This window comes from Babjeviella inositovora, assembly GCF_001661335.1.
Source record: "Babjeviella inositovora NRRL Y-12698 unplaced genomic scaffold BABINscaffold_7, whole genome shotgun sequence".
Lineage (NCBI taxonomy): Eukaryota > Fungi > Ascomycota > Pichiomycetes > Serinales > Babjeviella > Babjeviella inositovora.
Genome location: NW_017566844.1, coordinates 294432 through 311503, shown reverse-complemented (window position 1 = coordinate 311503; position 17072 = coordinate 294432). Strand labels below are relative to the sequence as shown.

The 17072-nt window shown below is 48.5% G+C and overlaps 6 protein-coding genes across 6 annotated transcripts; 3 read left to right on the top strand and 3 right to left on the bottom strand.

Moving 5' to 3' along the window:
• Nucleotides 1-1553: 1553 nt before the first annotated feature.
• Nucleotides 1554-4033, top strand: BABINDRAFT_161841 (uncharacterized protein). The gene has a single exon (XM_019129035.1). The coding sequence runs from the start codon at nt 1591-1593 to the stop codon at nt 3916-3918; it is 2328 nt and encodes a 775-aa protein (XP_018984769.1). The 5' UTR covers nt 1554-1590; the 3' UTR covers nt 3919-4033.
• A 1383-nt stretch (nt 4034-5416) lies between these two features.
• On the top strand, nt 5417-6418 carry BABINDRAFT_167299 (NADPH:quinone reductase; the record flags this gene model as incomplete). Its single annotated transcript, XM_019130506.1, has 1 exon — nt 5417-6418. One exon carries the CDS (start codon nt 5417-5419, stop codon nt 6416-6418), a length of 1002 nt encoding a protein of 333 aa, XP_018984768.1.
• Nucleotides 6419-6777: 359 nt separating this feature from the next.
• CCW14 (Ccw14p) lies at nt 6778-7614 on the top strand (the record flags this gene model as incomplete). The annotated part of the gene is made up of 1 exon (XM_019130505.1): nt 6778-7614. One exon carries the CDS (start codon nt 6778-6780, stop codon nt 7612-7614), a length of 837 nt encoding a protein of 278 aa, XP_018984767.1.
• Nucleotides 7615-8343: 729 nt separating this feature from the next.
• BABINDRAFT_167297 (uncharacterized protein) lies at nt 8344-10257 on the bottom strand (the record flags this gene model as incomplete). The annotated part of the gene is made up of 1 exon (XM_019130504.1): nt 8344-10257. One exon carries the CDS (start codon nt 10255-10257, stop codon nt 8344-8346), a length of 1914 nt encoding a protein of 637 aa, XP_018984766.1.
• Nucleotides 10258-10790: 533 nt separating this feature from the next.
• On the bottom strand, nt 10791-13454 carry SWI4 (SBF complex DNA-binding subunit). Its single transcript, XM_019129034.1, has 2 exons — nt 13402-13454; nt 10791-12964 (listed from the first exon to the last, which is right to left on the bottom strand). The coding sequence occupies exons 1-2, from the start codon at nt 13441-13443 to the stop codon at nt 10901-10903; spliced, it is 2106 nt and encodes a 701-aa protein (XP_018984765.1). The 5' UTR covers nt 13444-13454; the 3' UTR covers nt 10791-10900.
• A 643-nt stretch (nt 13455-14097) lies between these two features.
• Nucleotides 14098-16627, bottom strand: CDC27 (anaphase promoting complex subunit). The gene has a single exon (XM_019129033.1). The coding sequence runs from the start codon at nt 16375-16377 to the stop codon at nt 14512-14514; it is 1866 nt and encodes a 621-aa protein (XP_018984764.1). The 5' UTR covers nt 16378-16627; the 3' UTR covers nt 14098-14511.
• Nucleotides 16628-17072: the final 445 nt, after the last annotated feature.

Below are 17072 nucleotides of genomic sequence, written 5' to 3'. Positions count from 1 at the left end.
TATGCCTTGACGTAGACTTCGATTCCCCATGCTACTTTCGCCGTGTTTAGTATAGAGTTTTCCTTGATGCTTGAATGCCCATGCCGAAAGCTTATATCACAAATACTTGGCATGTGTAAATGCTTAACTAGCAGATGGTGTCTTGACATCTCCCTTGATTGACAATGGACCCGTATAGAGTTTTTCTATTATCAAAAAGAAAACTAAATGCAAATGGAGTTCCTAAGCTTTGATATAGCACCATGTGAGGATATAAAAACCCGAGGGGACCGAAAATTCCCAAACGGGAGCCTTGGGCCTCTGTCGGCGCGGAAAATGGCGTAGAGCATGGATCGCCGTACATGGTTGCAGGATGCACTTGCATATATTTTCAGTGACCCAAGCCTATGTCGTATGGTGATTCGTTGCTTCGCTGTCACGGGATAATGCCAAATTACACCCTAGTATATCAGCATCCTGAAACCGATGACAGGGTTTAGGTATCGTATGTGAATGTCTATAGCTTGGGAAACCTTCTAGGTAACCGCTGTCTCAGTGGAGTGTCATAATCGTCCCTTTTTCACTTGTCATCCTCCTTCTCGTTTACGGCCCATCTTAATGGAAAATCCTCCCGGACTCAATTTTCATTCATACAAGGACTGGGCTAGGCTAGAACGCTAACGTCCAGGTATAATCGCCGTCAAGGTTCCGGCACTTAGAGACAGAATCTCAAATAGCCATCGGTCTTATCGTAAAGTTACCCTGTGGTGGTACGGCACTAAAACTCTAATCTCATTACGGTCCGCGAGAAAGACTATAATTCGCCGTGACGGAAAACGCTATATAACTTCACACAACAAATGCTGTGGAACTCCATGACCGCCTTATCAGACCGGGGGTATTCGCCTATCATCTACTAATTAGGTCTGAAATGCGGCGAGGGGAAAGGAGATGCATAAGCTATGCACGACCAGCAGGATGCTCAAGGATTAATGCATATCTGCGTCACGCTTATCACTGACGAATATGACTAGTCTTGAACGGACTTAAAGTCTTGTTGGATGAAGGGATTATGACTACGTTTAGGGCGTTCCGTTCATAATCTTTACACTATGACATCTGGTTTTATTTCAATGGAGATATTGGTCTCAGTAAGATGCATAAGACGGCTATACTGATGACCTTCGAGAGAGCAGCTGGCCATGTGAGCTTGCAAACAAGCATTTTGCATTGGTCATTTCCCACGTTCTGCATATGCGCCCACAGGTCTTATCTACGCCTCAACGCACCTCTGAAGCATGAGACCTGACCCTAAAAGCTTAATCGGCCAGCCACCCACGGCACCTCCAATACTAAATGACAGCCCTGGTAGGCTCGTATATTAGAAATGTGTCCGTATGACCGCACGGGTAAAAAAGAAAAAAAAAAAAAGACAGGATCCATTCTACGTTAGCCATGCATGAAGGAAAACGCTTACCTGTATGTTTTCGAAAGTGTGTGGAGACATACATTCATATATATATATACATGCATCCTCCACTTGTAAACATCTTTTCATATCTCGCCTCTCAAGAGATTTTCAGAAATTTAACTAGGTAAAGTTTATGGAAAATGGGGTTTCTCAACAAAATTATCCCTAAGGATGCTCCTCTTTCTGAAACATCTCACCTAAAAACCGAAAAAGAGATTCCAGATGACCTCAAGCTACAGGCTGTCAAGTCTGGCGAAATGGACATGTTGTCCGCACAGCTTTCCCAGGAAATTCTTGAGGACGAGTATGCCGGTATTGTCATCGATGATGATTCTCCATACCCAGAAGTGAGAGCTGCGATTTCTTCCTCCGATGACCCGTCGATTCCCCAGAATACCATCAGAATGTGGGTCTTGGGTATGCTTATGACCACTATTGGGTGTGCTTTGAATTTGTTCTTTTCTTTGCACAGAAATTCCATCCTGATCACCACTTTGGTTACTTCCATTCTTGCCTGGCCCTTGGGTAGAGCCTGGGAATTCTTACCGAACGTAAAAATTTTCGGTGCAGAATTAAACCCAGGTCCCTTCAACATCAAGGAGCACACCTTTATCACCATCATGGCTAATGTTTCGTACGGTGGCGGTGCTGCGTATGTTACCGATATTCTCGTGGCCTTGACCACCTTTTATAAAAAGGACTTTGGCTGGGGGTTCAACTTATTGGCTATCTGGTCCACCCAATGTATTGGTTTCTCTATGGCTGGTCTCTGCAGAAAGATTCTTGTTGAGTCTCCAAGTGCTATTTGGCCACAAAACTTGGTCATCTGTACCTTCTTGTCCAACATTCACACTAACGTGAATCACCCTGCAAACGGGTGGAAAATTTCACGTCTTCGGTTTTTCTTGATCATCTTTATTTGCGCTTTCGTCTGGTACTGGATTCCGGGCTTCCTTTTCCAAGCCTTGTCCGACTTCGCGTGGGTCACTTGGATCAGGCCTAACAACGTCATCATCAATCAGGTGTTTGGGACCTATAGTGGACTTGGGATCTTCCCAATCACCTTTGACTGGAACACGATCTCTGCCTATATCGGTTCTCCATTGGTTCCACCGGTGTCTGTCATTTTCACCATCTTGTTCTCAATGACCACCATGTTCTGGATCGTTACTCCAGTTATCCACTACAAGAACGTCTGGTTCGGCAAGTACTTGCCAATGTCCAGTTCCGGTTCCTACGACAGATTCCAGAATTCATATAACGTGTCCAAAATCGTGGATGAAAACTTGAACTTTAACCTTGAAGCGTTCGACAACTACTCTCCGTTGTACTTATCCACCACCTTTGCCATTTCCTACGGGTTGTCCTTTGCGTCGATGACCGCCACCATCGTCCACACCGCACTTTTCCACGGAAAGGATATCTGGAATCAGATCCGCCTGGTCGGGAGCTTCAAGCCAGATGTGCACAACAGATTGATGAAGTCCTACAAGAAGGTTCCAGAATGGTGGTACGCTATTGTTTTCCTCGTCTTCTTTGCGATGTCTATCGCTTTGATCAGAGCCTGGCCAACTGAGATGCCTGTATACTCCCTCATTATTGCTCTTTTGATTGCCTTTTTCTTCTTGATCCCGGTTGGGGTTATCTTTGCCTTGACCAACATCGCTGTTGGCTTGAACGTTATTACCGAGTTCATTATTGGTTATATGGTTCCAGGGAAACCAGTTGCCATGATGTTCTTCAAGACCTTCGGCTACATCACCAACAACCAGGCTGTGACATACGCCCAGGACATGAAGTTGGGTCACTACATGAAGTTGCAGCCACGTCTTGTCTTTTGGGCTCAGTTTATTGCTTCCATCTGGGGTTCGTTAGTGCAGATCTGTGTGTTGAAGTGGGCCCAGGGCTCTATTGATGACATTTGTAAGCCAACCCAAAAGAGCGGATTCACTTGCCCTAACGGTACAGTCTTCTTCAACGCTTCGATTATCTGGGGTGTCATTGGACCTGCCAGACAGTTCTCTGGTGGTAAGTTGTACAACGGCTTGTTGCACTTCTTCTGGGTCGGTGCTCTCTTGCCTGTGATCAACTGGCTTGTCTTGAAGAAGTGGCCAAATTCTCCAATCAAGTACCTCCACTGGCCGGTCTTTTTCTCTGCTACCGGTTACATTCCACCAGCCACTGCCTACAACTACGGGTCATACTGTATTGTTGGTATCATTTTCGGCTACTTCATTAAGAAGAGATTCTTCCACTGGTGGACGAAGTACAACTACTCCCTTTCCGCTGGCTTAGACATCGGTTTAGCGTGGTCTTCATTGATTATTTTCTTGGCTTTGGCCTTGACAAACACGAATGCACCAAGCTGGTGGGGTAATAACGTGATTAACGGTACCTTGGACACCCAGTACGCGGCAATCAACCGTGTTGTCCCGGATGGCGGGTCCTTTGGTTTGACCAAATGGTAGTGGATGATCTAGTGCTTTGCTGTAACAAGTATAAACGGTTCTTGGCTTTCAGGATTACAGTATTCAAACTGATCCTACAATGATTGTTGGGCTTGTTCTGGCTCTTGTGTATTTTCAATATAAGAATATCTTTAAACAAACTGGGTACACCGGGGGGTGACGAGTATTTATAATTGTCCGGGCGAAGGTATGTTATTCTGAAGTCGGGATGCTGGAAGTAATATTACACTGTGGTGCCAGGATTACAGATCTCATTACAAAAAAATACACCAGTACCTGTAAGAAAGTGACCAATCTGGATTATATGTACATAATTGTCCGTTAACCCAGTTACTTTTTCCCAGTCGATTTATTAGGAAGAACCTTCGAATATACCCTCTCACCGCTTTTAGCTACGACTCTGACCTGCACGCACTGAAGCCTACGGCGTTTATCAATTTCTTCCAGCGCAACAGATTGCTGACTTTCTCGCATACTGATACTCCTCCGTTGCGTCTTCCATGGAGTCTTACATCGGTTCCAGTTTGCTTGTCACGGTCAAGAGTCCCCTGGGTCTGTCTCAGGAGCTTAACAGTGCCCGCCAAGTCAGCGGCATCCTCACTGCCTGCGATAGCTCTGCCAACATTTTGCTCTCTGAGGTGACTGAACACTACTTGGGGCGAGAAAGAAGAATGGGCATGGTCAGTGTGCCTAGAGCTGCCATTACCAAGATTGAATGGTGTGATGTATGAAGGAGACATTATATGGATAACAGGAAAGGAATCGTCCGGGAATGCGGAAATATCTGATTTGCTGAGCTCTCAACCCTATTATACCCCGCTGGAGTCCTACAAATAGGAAGCTATTGAGAGGGCTGCTCGTATTATAGCCTGGTGAGCATTTCATGTGGACAGAAATTATGAGGTTGCTCTCCAATGGTGAATCATCTATTTAGTTAGATTGAATAATGAATTTGAAATACAAGGGAGCCAACTTATAGGATTTGATCGAAACAGGTGTGGCTGCTAAACAGGACGGTCCCAGCTACACGCCTAATGTAAATTGACCATTCTTTATCAACGCGAAACTAAGTGGATACCCCTACAACCGTTTACGCTATTCCTATACTATGTCCTACATGGGGCAATTTTCGGATTTTTGTTCCAAAATGCGGCGTCTCGAGCTCTCCAATTTTCCGTTCACCTCCACACTGTGGAATAACACTTCGACCTAGACCTCCACAAAAACCAAACTCAAATAGTAACGTTTCGTGAGCTTACTCATCCTGCATCACCTGACTCGTCGGAGAGACAAAATCACCCTCCACAGTTGTATCTGTTAGCGTAACTGTGTTACTTGCGCTATCCGGCACAAGACGAGCCCCGGATTACTAAACATGCAGTGACTTCTCACACCCCTGAGACGCCCCCACCATCCTATATAAATACCCCCTCCTCAATTCCTACGTTGGATCCATATACACCTTTCATCCTGGTTTATACATACATTTCCCCTTAATATGACTATTCCATCCACGCAAAAAGTTGTGCTCTTCCGTGAAAACGGCGGTCTTGACGTGCTCCGCTACGAAGAGGACTTCCCAGTGCCAACCATCTCTGCGAGCCAGGTGCTTATCAAGAACCAGTACGCTGGTGTTAACTTCATCGAGGCTTACTTCCGTAGTGGGCTCTACCCAAGCGAAAAACCGTATGTTTTGGGTCGCGAGGCTGTTGGTGTGATCGCCGCTGTCGGTAAAGACGTCACCAACTTGAAACAGGGCGACAGGGTGGCTTACTTAGGCGGCAGCAGTTTTGCGCAGTATACTGCCGCGGAGGCGAGCGGTAAGATCTTCAAATTGGACGCTGATATCGACGAGGAAACGGCCCAGGTCTACGCTGGGTTGTTGATCAATGGGTTGACCACGTTAACCTTTATCAACGAGTCCTACAAGGTCCAGAAGGGTGACTATATTCTCGTGCACGCTGCCGCTGGTGGCTGTGGTTTGCTTTTCGCCCAGCAGATCCTGGCCAAGGGCGCTCATGTCATCGCAACCGCCTCTAGCCCGGAAAAGTTACAGCTCGCAAAGGAGGCAGGTGCGGAGTTCCTCATCAACTCCTCCACTGAGGATATCGTTGCCAGAGTTAAAGAAATCACTCACAACAAGGGTGTAGAGGCCGTGTACGATGGAATCGGAAAGGACACCTTTGAGATTTCGTTGGAGGTGGTGGCCAGAAAGGGGACCCTTGTCAGTTTCGGTAATGCCAGCGGCGCCGTTCCGCCGTTTCTCATTAGCCGCTTGCTGGCCAAGAATGTCAAGGTCTTGAGACCATCGCTTTTCAATTACTTGGCCGATCAGGAGGAGTGGGACTTTTACTCTCAGGAGTTGTTGAGATTGGTTAAGGAGGGAATTTTGAAGCAGAAGATCACCAAGGTCTACCCGTTGGCCGAGTACAGACAGGCTGCGGAGGACTTGGAGGGCCGCAAGACTACCGGTAAGTTGGTTCTCGAAATTCCTCAATAGAGTGTATAGCAATACTATATCAACCGGTGGAGACTGATCCACGGGGCGAGTGAATCTATAATCGATGTATAAGTTTGGGATATGCGTTTGTAGGAAAATACAACGGCAATCCACCTTAAATTAATCAAATTTCTAGTGTTTTTTCCCTTGATTTTGGATTAAATAATAGTCAACTAATCTGATGCATCTGCATGCGTGTCTGTGTATGCGAGGTGCATATGCCGGTGTGGGTGTTCAACTGTTTTCTATTTGTGATCTTAATCTTATATAGGTGGTATATTAATGGTCTAGGAAACACTTATAAACTCTTTTTTATTCATCGAACTGAAAAACAAACACCGGAAACTGCTTAACTCATCATGCTTGGGCCCCACATTACATGTTTACGCCAACTTTTTGCGGTTCTCGTCTTGTCACACACTGTGTGGGCGACGCCTCCAGCTTGTTTTCTCGCCTGTATCGGGGAGATTGCTAGATGGTGTCCGAATAATCACGCAGATATCCCCTGTATCTGCGAGAACAGAGCCTCTGTGGTTGGCTGTTTGGTTGACGTGTGCCCTTTTACTCACTTCAATGCTGCAAGGGACCACTTTCTCGGAACTTGCATTGAGCATTTGGGTAAGGGCTTGCCTCAAACGCTTCCCCCAAAGTATCCTTCCGCACCACCTAGAACCACGCCTGTGAGATCGAGGCCGGAATATCCGGGAGAGTACGATAAATATCCGGAGTGTCCCGACAGCGATGACGAGGGCTGGGAAGAAGTGATTGGCAGTGACGGAATCCACCGCTTCAGAAAAGTTGAAGGACAAAGATCTAATGTATCTAAGAAGCAAGTCTTCGAAGTAGACCCGAGAGACTTTGGGGTGGAAATAGATAACTGGGATACACTGTATCTTCCATCACCGGAACAGAATTTGCCAGTGGACCAGTATGTTAGTAGTCACCGGGGTGGCGAAGCAAACGGAGGCGGAGGGCGTCGTCCCGAAGTACAGGGTCTGTTACATGGTCCGCGGCCGAACAAGAAAGAAATGGAGGCTGAAGCTGCACAAAACCACCAAAGAGTTGAAAGTTCAAAGTTTATGGGTCAGACTGTCGAAGCAAGACCGGTAGAAGCCTTTACCGGGAAGAAAATATTCGAAGAGAGTTTACCACGTGCATCTTACTCAAGAAACAGGGTGAATATTCCAAGAAGGTGAAGTCTTGGTTGTATGTCTAGAAACGAAAAAAAAAAATTTTTCAAGCACCTTCAGGAACAAGTTTGATGAACTTACGGCTGAGCCAATAGACCTTCCAGAGTTATAAAATAAACGTTCAACAAGAACTCCGAATTACCGGAGATTTGTGTCTATATTTAACAGTTATAGGTATTCAGTCAATCTGCGTGATTGAATTCAAAGCTAGCACAGATATTGAAATGTACATCTGAAAAATGTATACGTGCCGACATGACACGATATCGTCCGCAGCTGCCCATCGTTGTGCCTCACTTTCTGACTCTTCAGTGTTTCTGTTTCAAATACGAAATTAAACAGCCAACGTGATACTTAATTCTTTACCGTGGCAAAATGTCTCAGAGCAGTGGAGGAAACCTCGGTAGTTGCTAACAGCGTATGGTAGCCCCTTGTAGTATAGGACCTGGCCGATTTCTTACGTCAATTCTTGTCCTCAAATTCAGCAGTAATTCAACAATTTATTCATAAATGCATCCAAGGCCTTGGAATTTGGCATTAAGCACAGAACTCCGAGACCCTATCCGCGTCCCCTTGCCGTCACTGACCTCTATAAAGAAGAGCCAAGTATCTATAAACGAAAAATCAGCGCGGGGTGCATTAGCGTCTCAAGTTAATGAAAAGGAGCCCAGTTATCTTATCATAATGAACGTAAACATGGCAGTTTCGCAGTCCCAACGCCCCCTCTGACTTCGGTTACTCCTCTTCCGCCCCCCTCTTCCTAGCAGACCGCCTAGGCGAAAAAGGAGTTTCCTGCTTTGTCAAAAGTTCTACTACGCGGCAAAGACTGCTGTGTAAACCAAGCAATTGCTTGTATCCCGCCGCATCCTTCAACATCTTTTCCGTTTCAGACGGATCAAGCTTGAGCCCCAAAACCCTCACAAACTCCTTTATTTCTGTGATATTGGCGGCCACTTCGTACCATACAGCACCGTCCGTCACCTGCGTATGGGCTTCCGATACCTCGTCCTCACCATCTGTGAGAAACTCATCCACCGTGTCAAAGAACACAGGGGCCTTGTCGCTCTTCTTCGGCTCTTTATTGTTCACAAGATCATGTAGATCCTTCGACACCGTTTCACCCCAGACGCTCGAAAGCGTTTGCAAAACATCCTGGACGTACAACTTGAAACGCGGCCTCACACTCCACGCAGGCAAATCCGTGGCAGATCTGGCTATTGGACACATGTAAAACCGGCCAAAAGCCCCGCCTTCCCCCACAAAAAAGTCTTCGATAGACCCCTTACTAGATTGTGTACCCCCCACCAAGTTTTTAGAGGCTTCCATTCTGGTTAGAACTCTTAATACACCCAACTTTTCCTCCGGCTCGAGTGCATCCAAGCCTCTGGTGGAAAATTCAGGGTTGCCATACGGATTGAGTTCATTATCCTCTTTCCACTCAATAGACATTTGCTTTAGCTCTTCCAAAGCCTGTGATTGACTCGCACCAACCACATCTTTTCCTAACGCCAGTGTGAGGAGCCTGTGAAAAAGCGACGTCATACTGGCTTCCGCGTGCACAAGCTGTCGCGCGGGAATCTTACTACGCGGAGCCTCGCGAACACGCACGTTATCACGTCTTAGCGTCTCTTGGGAAAGCCCCAATCCCTCCTCAAAGTCTTGCGGCGAAAGCCCCGGGGAAAGCGCCAAAATCTCGAGGATAGTCGCTGCGTGCGGGGCTGGAACGACCCTGAAGCCCAATGCCAAAAGAGATCTGTGGCTCTCCTGTAAATCGTAATAAGCGCTAATCTCCCGCTTGGGTTCCTTGGCTCTGCCCTTAGTTTTGGGCTCGGGGGCTTCCTTCGCCTTCAGTTTGATCGTGCGCGTCTGTCCACGCCCCACGACGTCGTCACGCGCGGTGCTACGTCCTTTCGCGGTCAACGACTCGTAGTCCTCCAACACAATCACCGTCTGCGCGGGTCTGGGCGCGCGCATGTGTTTTGCCTGAAGCAACAATTCGTCCGCGCGGATAATGGGCTCCTCGATAACGAGCTTGAACCCGCCGCCAGAACTCAACGGTGTGGTTGTTTTGCGAGAGCGCGCGGTGTGGCTTGTTGCACGACCGCCGCGCGCGCGCATCTTGCCACCGCGTGACCCCGGGCCGGCGACCGGGAGCGAGTCGAACCGAAATTTGGAGATCACAGAGTCGTTGTAGTTCAGCTGCGACGACATTTCCGGCGGTGCGATATTAACCGTGTTATTTTTTCTCGGTCTTCCGAGTCGCTTGTTTGCAGTCTTGGAGCTCGGGTCTACCACCACAAAGTTCATCCCGTCGGAGGGGTGTGCGACGCGAGGCGCGGGCGCGAGCGCGAGAGCATCGCGCGGAAGAATGCCCGAGTCGATCACCGCCTGTGCAAGGTGCGAGGGGTGGAGCTCCTGCTGCGGTGAAAGCGTGTCAAACGCGCCGTAATTGATCATGCCCATGGATGAAGCCTTGGCCATTTCATTGTACTCGTTAAGTCGGAACATTGTGTTGTTGATAGCGGTGAGCGCGGTGTTGTGGTACTGCTGCTGCACGAGTCCGGAGTCGTCGTGGTCACGCGGCGACACCGTGAACTTGCTAAAGAGCCCGGATGATGGGTCCATACTCGGATCGATATTCGGGTCCATCTTGGTTTGGGATTATATGGCGGAAATAGATAAGATGGAGGTGAAGTACAAAAACCAAAATGGGAAATTTTTCAACTATTTCCGGAGCTGGTTGGGTACTGCACGACCCGGCGCTCATAGCTAGGGTATAGGTGGAGGAATATTAGACGGTGTAATATCTTGCGATTCTGAGTGAAGAGGCATTAAGAATGGATATTCTATTGGGGAGTTTTTAAAGAGCTTTTGCAGTTATCTCATACGTGAATATTGAAATAAGCAGCTCCGATAGTGGCAATGCCTTTTGAGATCTGGACTCTAGAATTTCACATGCACACCATTTTTAAATGCAGTTATTTTTGCGTCTATGTATTTCTTTCACCAAACCACCTCTATATATTTATCAATGCCTTTTCAAATCCACCTTGGAAAAGATCACGGTAATTATTATTTCCCTTGGCGGTCAGACCCAAAAGTGTATTCGTAGCCATAACCTTTGTCTTCACCCAACTGCTTTATTCTTACAATTATTTATTTAAACTTATAAATAACCTTGTTATTTATGTTGATTCTCCTTGGATATGTGTATCTTTCATTAATCCGGTCAACCACAGCAGTTTCCTCATAACCCATCAATCCCTAGACTTCATTCCTGCCTGTGCCTTATCTACTCCGTCGCCATTAATGCTTGCGCGATCCCGTCCAACATCTCTTCAATCTCGCTCACGTGAAGGCCGCACGAGATCGAAATCAATTTCCGGTAGTTGTTCATCTTGGGGTTCACGTTCTGCTGCGACAAGTGCGCGACAATTTCTTTGACAGTCTGCGCGCGCGCGAGTTGCAACATTGTCAAGGCATGTGCGTCAGTCGCGCCGCCACGTGCCACATGCGCAGCGCGTGCGCTCTCCTCTATCTGCACAAACTTTGCGAGCTGGAATGCCTGGCTGCGCTCGTAGAGTCGCGATAAGTGGCTTTCTTTCGCCAAATACTCCGCCTGCACTGCCAGGAGCTGCTGTCGCATGTTAGGTAACGTTCCGATGGAGTTGCTTAAGATTTGGAACTTTTCCTGGCTCTCAGCAATTTCTGCGTCCATCGATTGGAGAAGTTTTTCCGCGTCCGCGAGTTCACGCGAGGTGTCTGAGAGTTCGACGGCAAGGGTCACTTCGAGGGCGTCCAAGACCGAGTGGAGATGCTGTGGAGTTGGAGGCTCACGAGGTGCCGAGGGCTCCGAGTTGTTTATGGTCTTGTCCGACTTGAGTTTATCCGTGTCGAGTCTCCCCGCGATGCCCGAATCCGCCGGGACATTCTCTGGGGTTTTCTCCGCAGCCTCCTTCCTGTTTTCTTTATCCTCTACCGACACCCGCTCAAACTCCGACGTGAGGGTCGAGTCCAAGCGCTTGAGGAGGTCGTCTGGGGTCTCACCGTGAATATTTGCGAGATCTGCGCGCGCACCTGCGCGAATGAGTGTCTGAATAACCGCACGATTACTTGCCTTCGCCGCGAGGTGTAGCGCGGCCTCGCCATTGACGTCCTGGTGGTCGAGCACTGCCGCAAGCATATCGCGCGCAGCCGCGGCGTCGAGAATCGCCCGCAAATAGTACACCAGCGACTTGTGCTTGGACTTGTTGCGGCTGAACTGGCACACATAGTGGACAGGCGTGCGCCCGTTCATGTCTGGCTCGTACACGCAAGACTCTAGTAACTCCAAGATCTGCCCAAAGTTGCGCATGTCGTACGAGTTGTTGAAGGACGTGAGTTTCGATAAACAGTTCATGCCGTGCTTATTTGGCTTGTGCGGGTCACCGCCATTTTTCAAGATAATCTCCATGAGCTGGAGGTTGCCGATGGAGGATGCCCAGTGGAGGGGTGTGTGCCCTTCGTCGTCGATGGCGTCGTTGATGTTGAAGTCGTGAGGCGGGTGGAGGATAAAGGGGGGGATGGGTGAGTTTTCTTGGGAGAAGAACTCGAGTAGAGTGTTAGCATACAGTACCGCCAAGTCAGGCTCTGGATGTGACTCTGAGTACTGTTTTGCCGTAGGGGGAGCTGATGGATACGAGTACATCAGTTCCCTCGGGTACAGCTCTGACTTCAATTCCGCCACGTCCGGATGGTGCAAATATGAGTTCTCGTATGATGTTTCCGCAGCTGGAATGTGGCCATTGATTTGACCTCCATTAGCCATTTTAGCTTTGGGGATTGTTGCTCCATTGGCTGTGATCCCTTGGGGAGCTACCGTTCCGTTAACGGGTGTTCCCTGCAGATGGAACAGGTACAGGAATTCCTCCTGGGTAGGCGGTTTCATACCCTCGGGCACCAGACTCAACGGCTTACCCTTTTTCGCCGCAGCCTTCGGCTTTTTCGGTGTTTCCTCCTTCGGCCGTTTCTGCTTCTTGGGGCTGGGATTCGCCGAGGCACTGCCTTTGACCTTCTTGGGTATGGTTGCGGGGTCTATCGCTGTGGCATCGAAGGTCAAGACCGGTACCATGGCCATGAGGCCGTACTGAACAGCTAGCTTCTGGGCGATATCTAAGGGCACCCACGTACCTTGGAACTTACCATACCCTCCCTGCACCTTTTCGTGGGTGCCTGTTTGGATCTCGCGTTCAAGAATTTTGGTGCGCTGGGGCTTGGGGAAGTCGGCGATCTTGAGGATCTGGGTAGCGTTGACCCAGTCGTCTTTGCAGCGTCGCATGAGGGAGTTTTCCTTGACGATGGATTCATAGACATCGACCTGGAGGTTAATATGTGTCAATCGAACAGAGGCAAGGCAATACCAACTTCATACTGGAAACCGGGCAAATATTCTAGGCTAGACAGGCCTACAGGCTATTACCATAGCTTCTGTGGCTAGTACTGAACCCTCTGCCGTCAGTTGAGCATTGCAGTTTGATCTCGCAGAACACTTTAGGATTTGCATACCGCAATCCAAGGGATTAGCCACCGAGTCTATCCACTCAACTAAATGAAAGCCCAGTCTCAAGGTTACACACTTTGTCTGTAGAGATTCCAATATGATCCAACACGGAATTCAAATTAAAAGTAGGATACTCTCAAGCTATGAATCACATTGAATTAATCCGTAGAAATTCAAGCGTTCAGTCTGAATTGTGCCTCGATCCGCATATCCCTGTCATTGCCATTGCCACTTCGTCGTCATCAGATACGTACATTGGAGTATGTCGCGACAAACAAGTTTTCCGGAACCGACATCTTCAGTGTCGTGGGGGTGGAGAGTAAAAGAGGTGCGGTTTGATACTGACGCGTACTTATAGCGACGCCCGCCTGAAAAAGTCGTGTCTCCACGCGTCAATTTACCCCGATGCGGAAATTACACGCAGCTGCCCCGGGGGGTGACGAGATGGACAATAAGTTATATTTTGTTAGTGATTCAAGACTGAAGCTAAGGCGAGAATTCCCTAATGTCTTAATTAAGGATATTTTGTTCAAACCTTTTTAAAGGTTGTAATGTAGAGCTTGAAAGATATTGACGTGGTAAGGTGTAAAATGTTATTTAATGTGACGTTATCGGACTATCAAAAACCCAGGAAGGATTTACAGATCCACCGACAAACCACATAGGTGGTTATGCGGAATAATTCTTGGGAAATCTATACATAACTATGACTATGGATCTAAATTCGATTTGAATAATAATTATTTGAAGATTTTTCTGCGGTGCTTTAGTTGAGAATAGACGTTTAGGCTGTGACTATTGTCTACGTTGTGGAACCCACAGAACAATAGCATGGGTCAACGTCGATACGATTCATATTTGATAGATTAAAGTAGGTAATATTAAGGGCCTAGTGGGAAACACAAACGTTTGAATGAAACTATCTTTTTTTATATATATTTATTGGGAGCTGAAAATGGTATTTTAGCTCTATCAGACCTTGGATAGCTATAGAGAATTTCCTTCAGCCAACCTTTACTTTTCACCATTCTTATGAAGCCGTCAATATCCCAAGGTCAGCCTTCAAGAAGAAGTAAAAATATTACCAAATAGGTATCGCATGAGCTGATATGGTTTATCTTTCAGGACACAAATAGTCTTGTACCACAACATACGAGATTAGCCATGCGAATTAACACTAGATACAGCTTTTAATATACCAAACTCAGAGAGCTCAACTTTGGTGTGGACATGTTTGACTGCAAGTTAATTCCATTAACACTTGAATATCTATGGATCAGAAGTAAGCCTGGTGTTAGCTCTTTAGAAATAAACCTGTTATGAACTCTTCAAATCGGGGAGACGACGTCTGGCGACGGTCCTGCCTAGCTCTCCAAGCTCATAATCGCCTCCTTTATCAAATGACTCCCCTTTGGATCGAGCGTCAAAGCCACCGTAAATTGCTTAATTGCATCGTTATTTCTATTCGCCAACTTGTACAATTGCCCCAAGAGAAAGTGCACACTCGCCTCGTCCGGCGCCAATTCAGCCACACGCTCAAACTCAATCAAAGCGCTATTGTAGTTCTGTAACGTAAAGAGCAATTGCGCCTTCTTGAACAACGCCAACGCCGAGAGCGGCTGAAGCTTGTGAGCCAACTCGTACTGCTTGAGCGCCAACTCACGGCGCCCCGTCTTCTCCAACACCATGCCTACGCAGCAGAGAAGAATCACGTTCACCGGGTTGATGTTGACGGCCTTGCGGAAGTGGAATTCAGCGCGCGCGTAGTCGCCGAGCTTCAAATACACCATGCCGAGTCCGTATAACGCATTGTAGTGGCGTGGGTCCACGAGGAGCGCGTTGCGGAAGCTCTCGAGTGCGTTCTCGTACGCGTCGTTCGCAACGTACTCGTGGCCCTGGAGCGTGGCAGCATATGCAAAGCGACGCGCACGCGCAGCACGCTGGAAGCAACGGATCGCCTCATCTGGCTCACGCCGCAACGAGAAAAGGTTCCCGGCCGCGACCCACGTCTGTGGCGCCGTGGGGTCCACGTCGTACAATTCATGCGCCAAAAAACTCAACTCGATGTCTTTGTGTAAGTGCCAGAGCAACGTGGAGTAATACTCCATGTCCTCGACACGCGCGCGGTCGAGCGCCCGCAACTGCTCAAAGTACCGCTCCGCGGCCGCGTAGTTGACAATCTCAAAGTGAAGCCGCCCTAAGCGGCTCACCACCCACGGCGTGTTGCGTTCGTTGTCAGGGAGCTCGCTCAAAATCCGGATAGCCTTAAAGCAGTCGAAGTGGCTGGCCGCCTTGAGCGCCTTCGCAAACGTCGCATAGAGCGCAAGGAGTCGCGTCTCCGCCTGCACCCGCTCACTGGCGCTGTGCGGTGTGCCCTCGCCGAGCGCGGTACTGCCACGCTTCAACGTGTCGCGTGCACGTGCGGGTACCGCGGGGATAAGCCGCGACGTGACCTTTGACGCAGAAAGCTTGCCCGGCTTGGAGAACTCGCCACGCACGCGTCGGTTAGGTGCGTCCGGCACCGTCTGCGGCTTGAGTCGCGGCGTCAGAAGCACGTGCGTTTCCGGCGTGGCCTGTTTGCTGAAGAAGCTAGTGCGCGGCGAGCTCGCACCCTTTGCGGGCACAGGCACCGGAACCTCCTTGAAGTGGTTGAAAGGATCGCGGCTCAAGCCGCGGTCCGTGTGGTACACGGCCTTGACACGCACGTTGATGCCCATGCGGCAGAGCTCCTCGAACGAGTCGAACAAGTAGGGGTTGAGCTTGAGCGCAAGCGAATGGTTCGCGGCACTCTGCTTGATGTCGCCTGTCGCTGCATAAAGCTTGCCAAGGAGGTGGTAGATGGCTGCGCGGTCGGGCATGACGCTGCGCTGTGTTTCGTGGCCGCTATAAGTGCCGTCACCCGGTTCGTATCGCGCGGCATCGGCCAGTTCCCACGTTGCACGTGTCTGCTGGAGCATGAAGAGACCCTCTGCGGGCATATCCAACTCCAACGCGCAATGTGCAAACACGTACGCACAGCCCACGTGCGCGTGCGCGGCGCACGCGTTGTACGCCGCGAGGAACTTACGACGACGGAACAACACGAGGGCGTAAAGGTGGCGCGAGTCGAGCAGCTCCGGTTGGAGCGAGAGTAAGCGTTCCGCTGTGAACTCCGCGTTCGCAAGGAGGTCGTGATCAAGCGAGTAGAGCACAAGCGAGCGGAGTTGTGAGATGGAGCAATCCGAGTACATGCGAATGAATCCTAATTCAGATCAATGGTAAGTAAGAGGAAAAGATCGGCGATCGGAATGGTTATCCTAATAGAATAGGATGGTGGTCAGCTTGGACGGTCAAAATAAAGTATCCGATCAAAATGAACTATCGTCTGGTACAATGGATGCAGTTGTGTTTGGTGCCTATTATTCAAGGATCCAAAAGGAGAGAGGTTCAACAATTCTGGAACCGGTGGGGTTTTTGAAACGAATAGCGAGGATTTACTGGTTAATAATGCGTAATAGAAGAGAAACCGGTGTATTTTGACGTAATGCCTTCAGATTGCTCCATGAAGCAGACGGTACAAAGCAAAAGGTAAACATTGAGTTGTGCACGACCTAGTTCCCCGGAGTGCAACGGGATGGTATCACAATACACCCAAACTGTTTGTTTATTCTGCTTTGGAGGTCTCTTATCGATGGAAATTACAGAATTTCTTGTTTTCAGCACCACCGTAGCCTGGCCTTTAGCGTTTGAAAGGAGTGTTGTATGTCATTATACGAGAAGAAGCCAGAACTATAGCTACTCATTCTGGGTTTTGATCAAATTTCTTTCATAAATTTTGAGTGAGATATACTTTTTTTTATCGATATACTGTCTACAATCCTTCTTTGAGTAATTGTATCTAAATAGAAGCGTATAACTTAGTGTAAACCACTCACCACCGTAATTC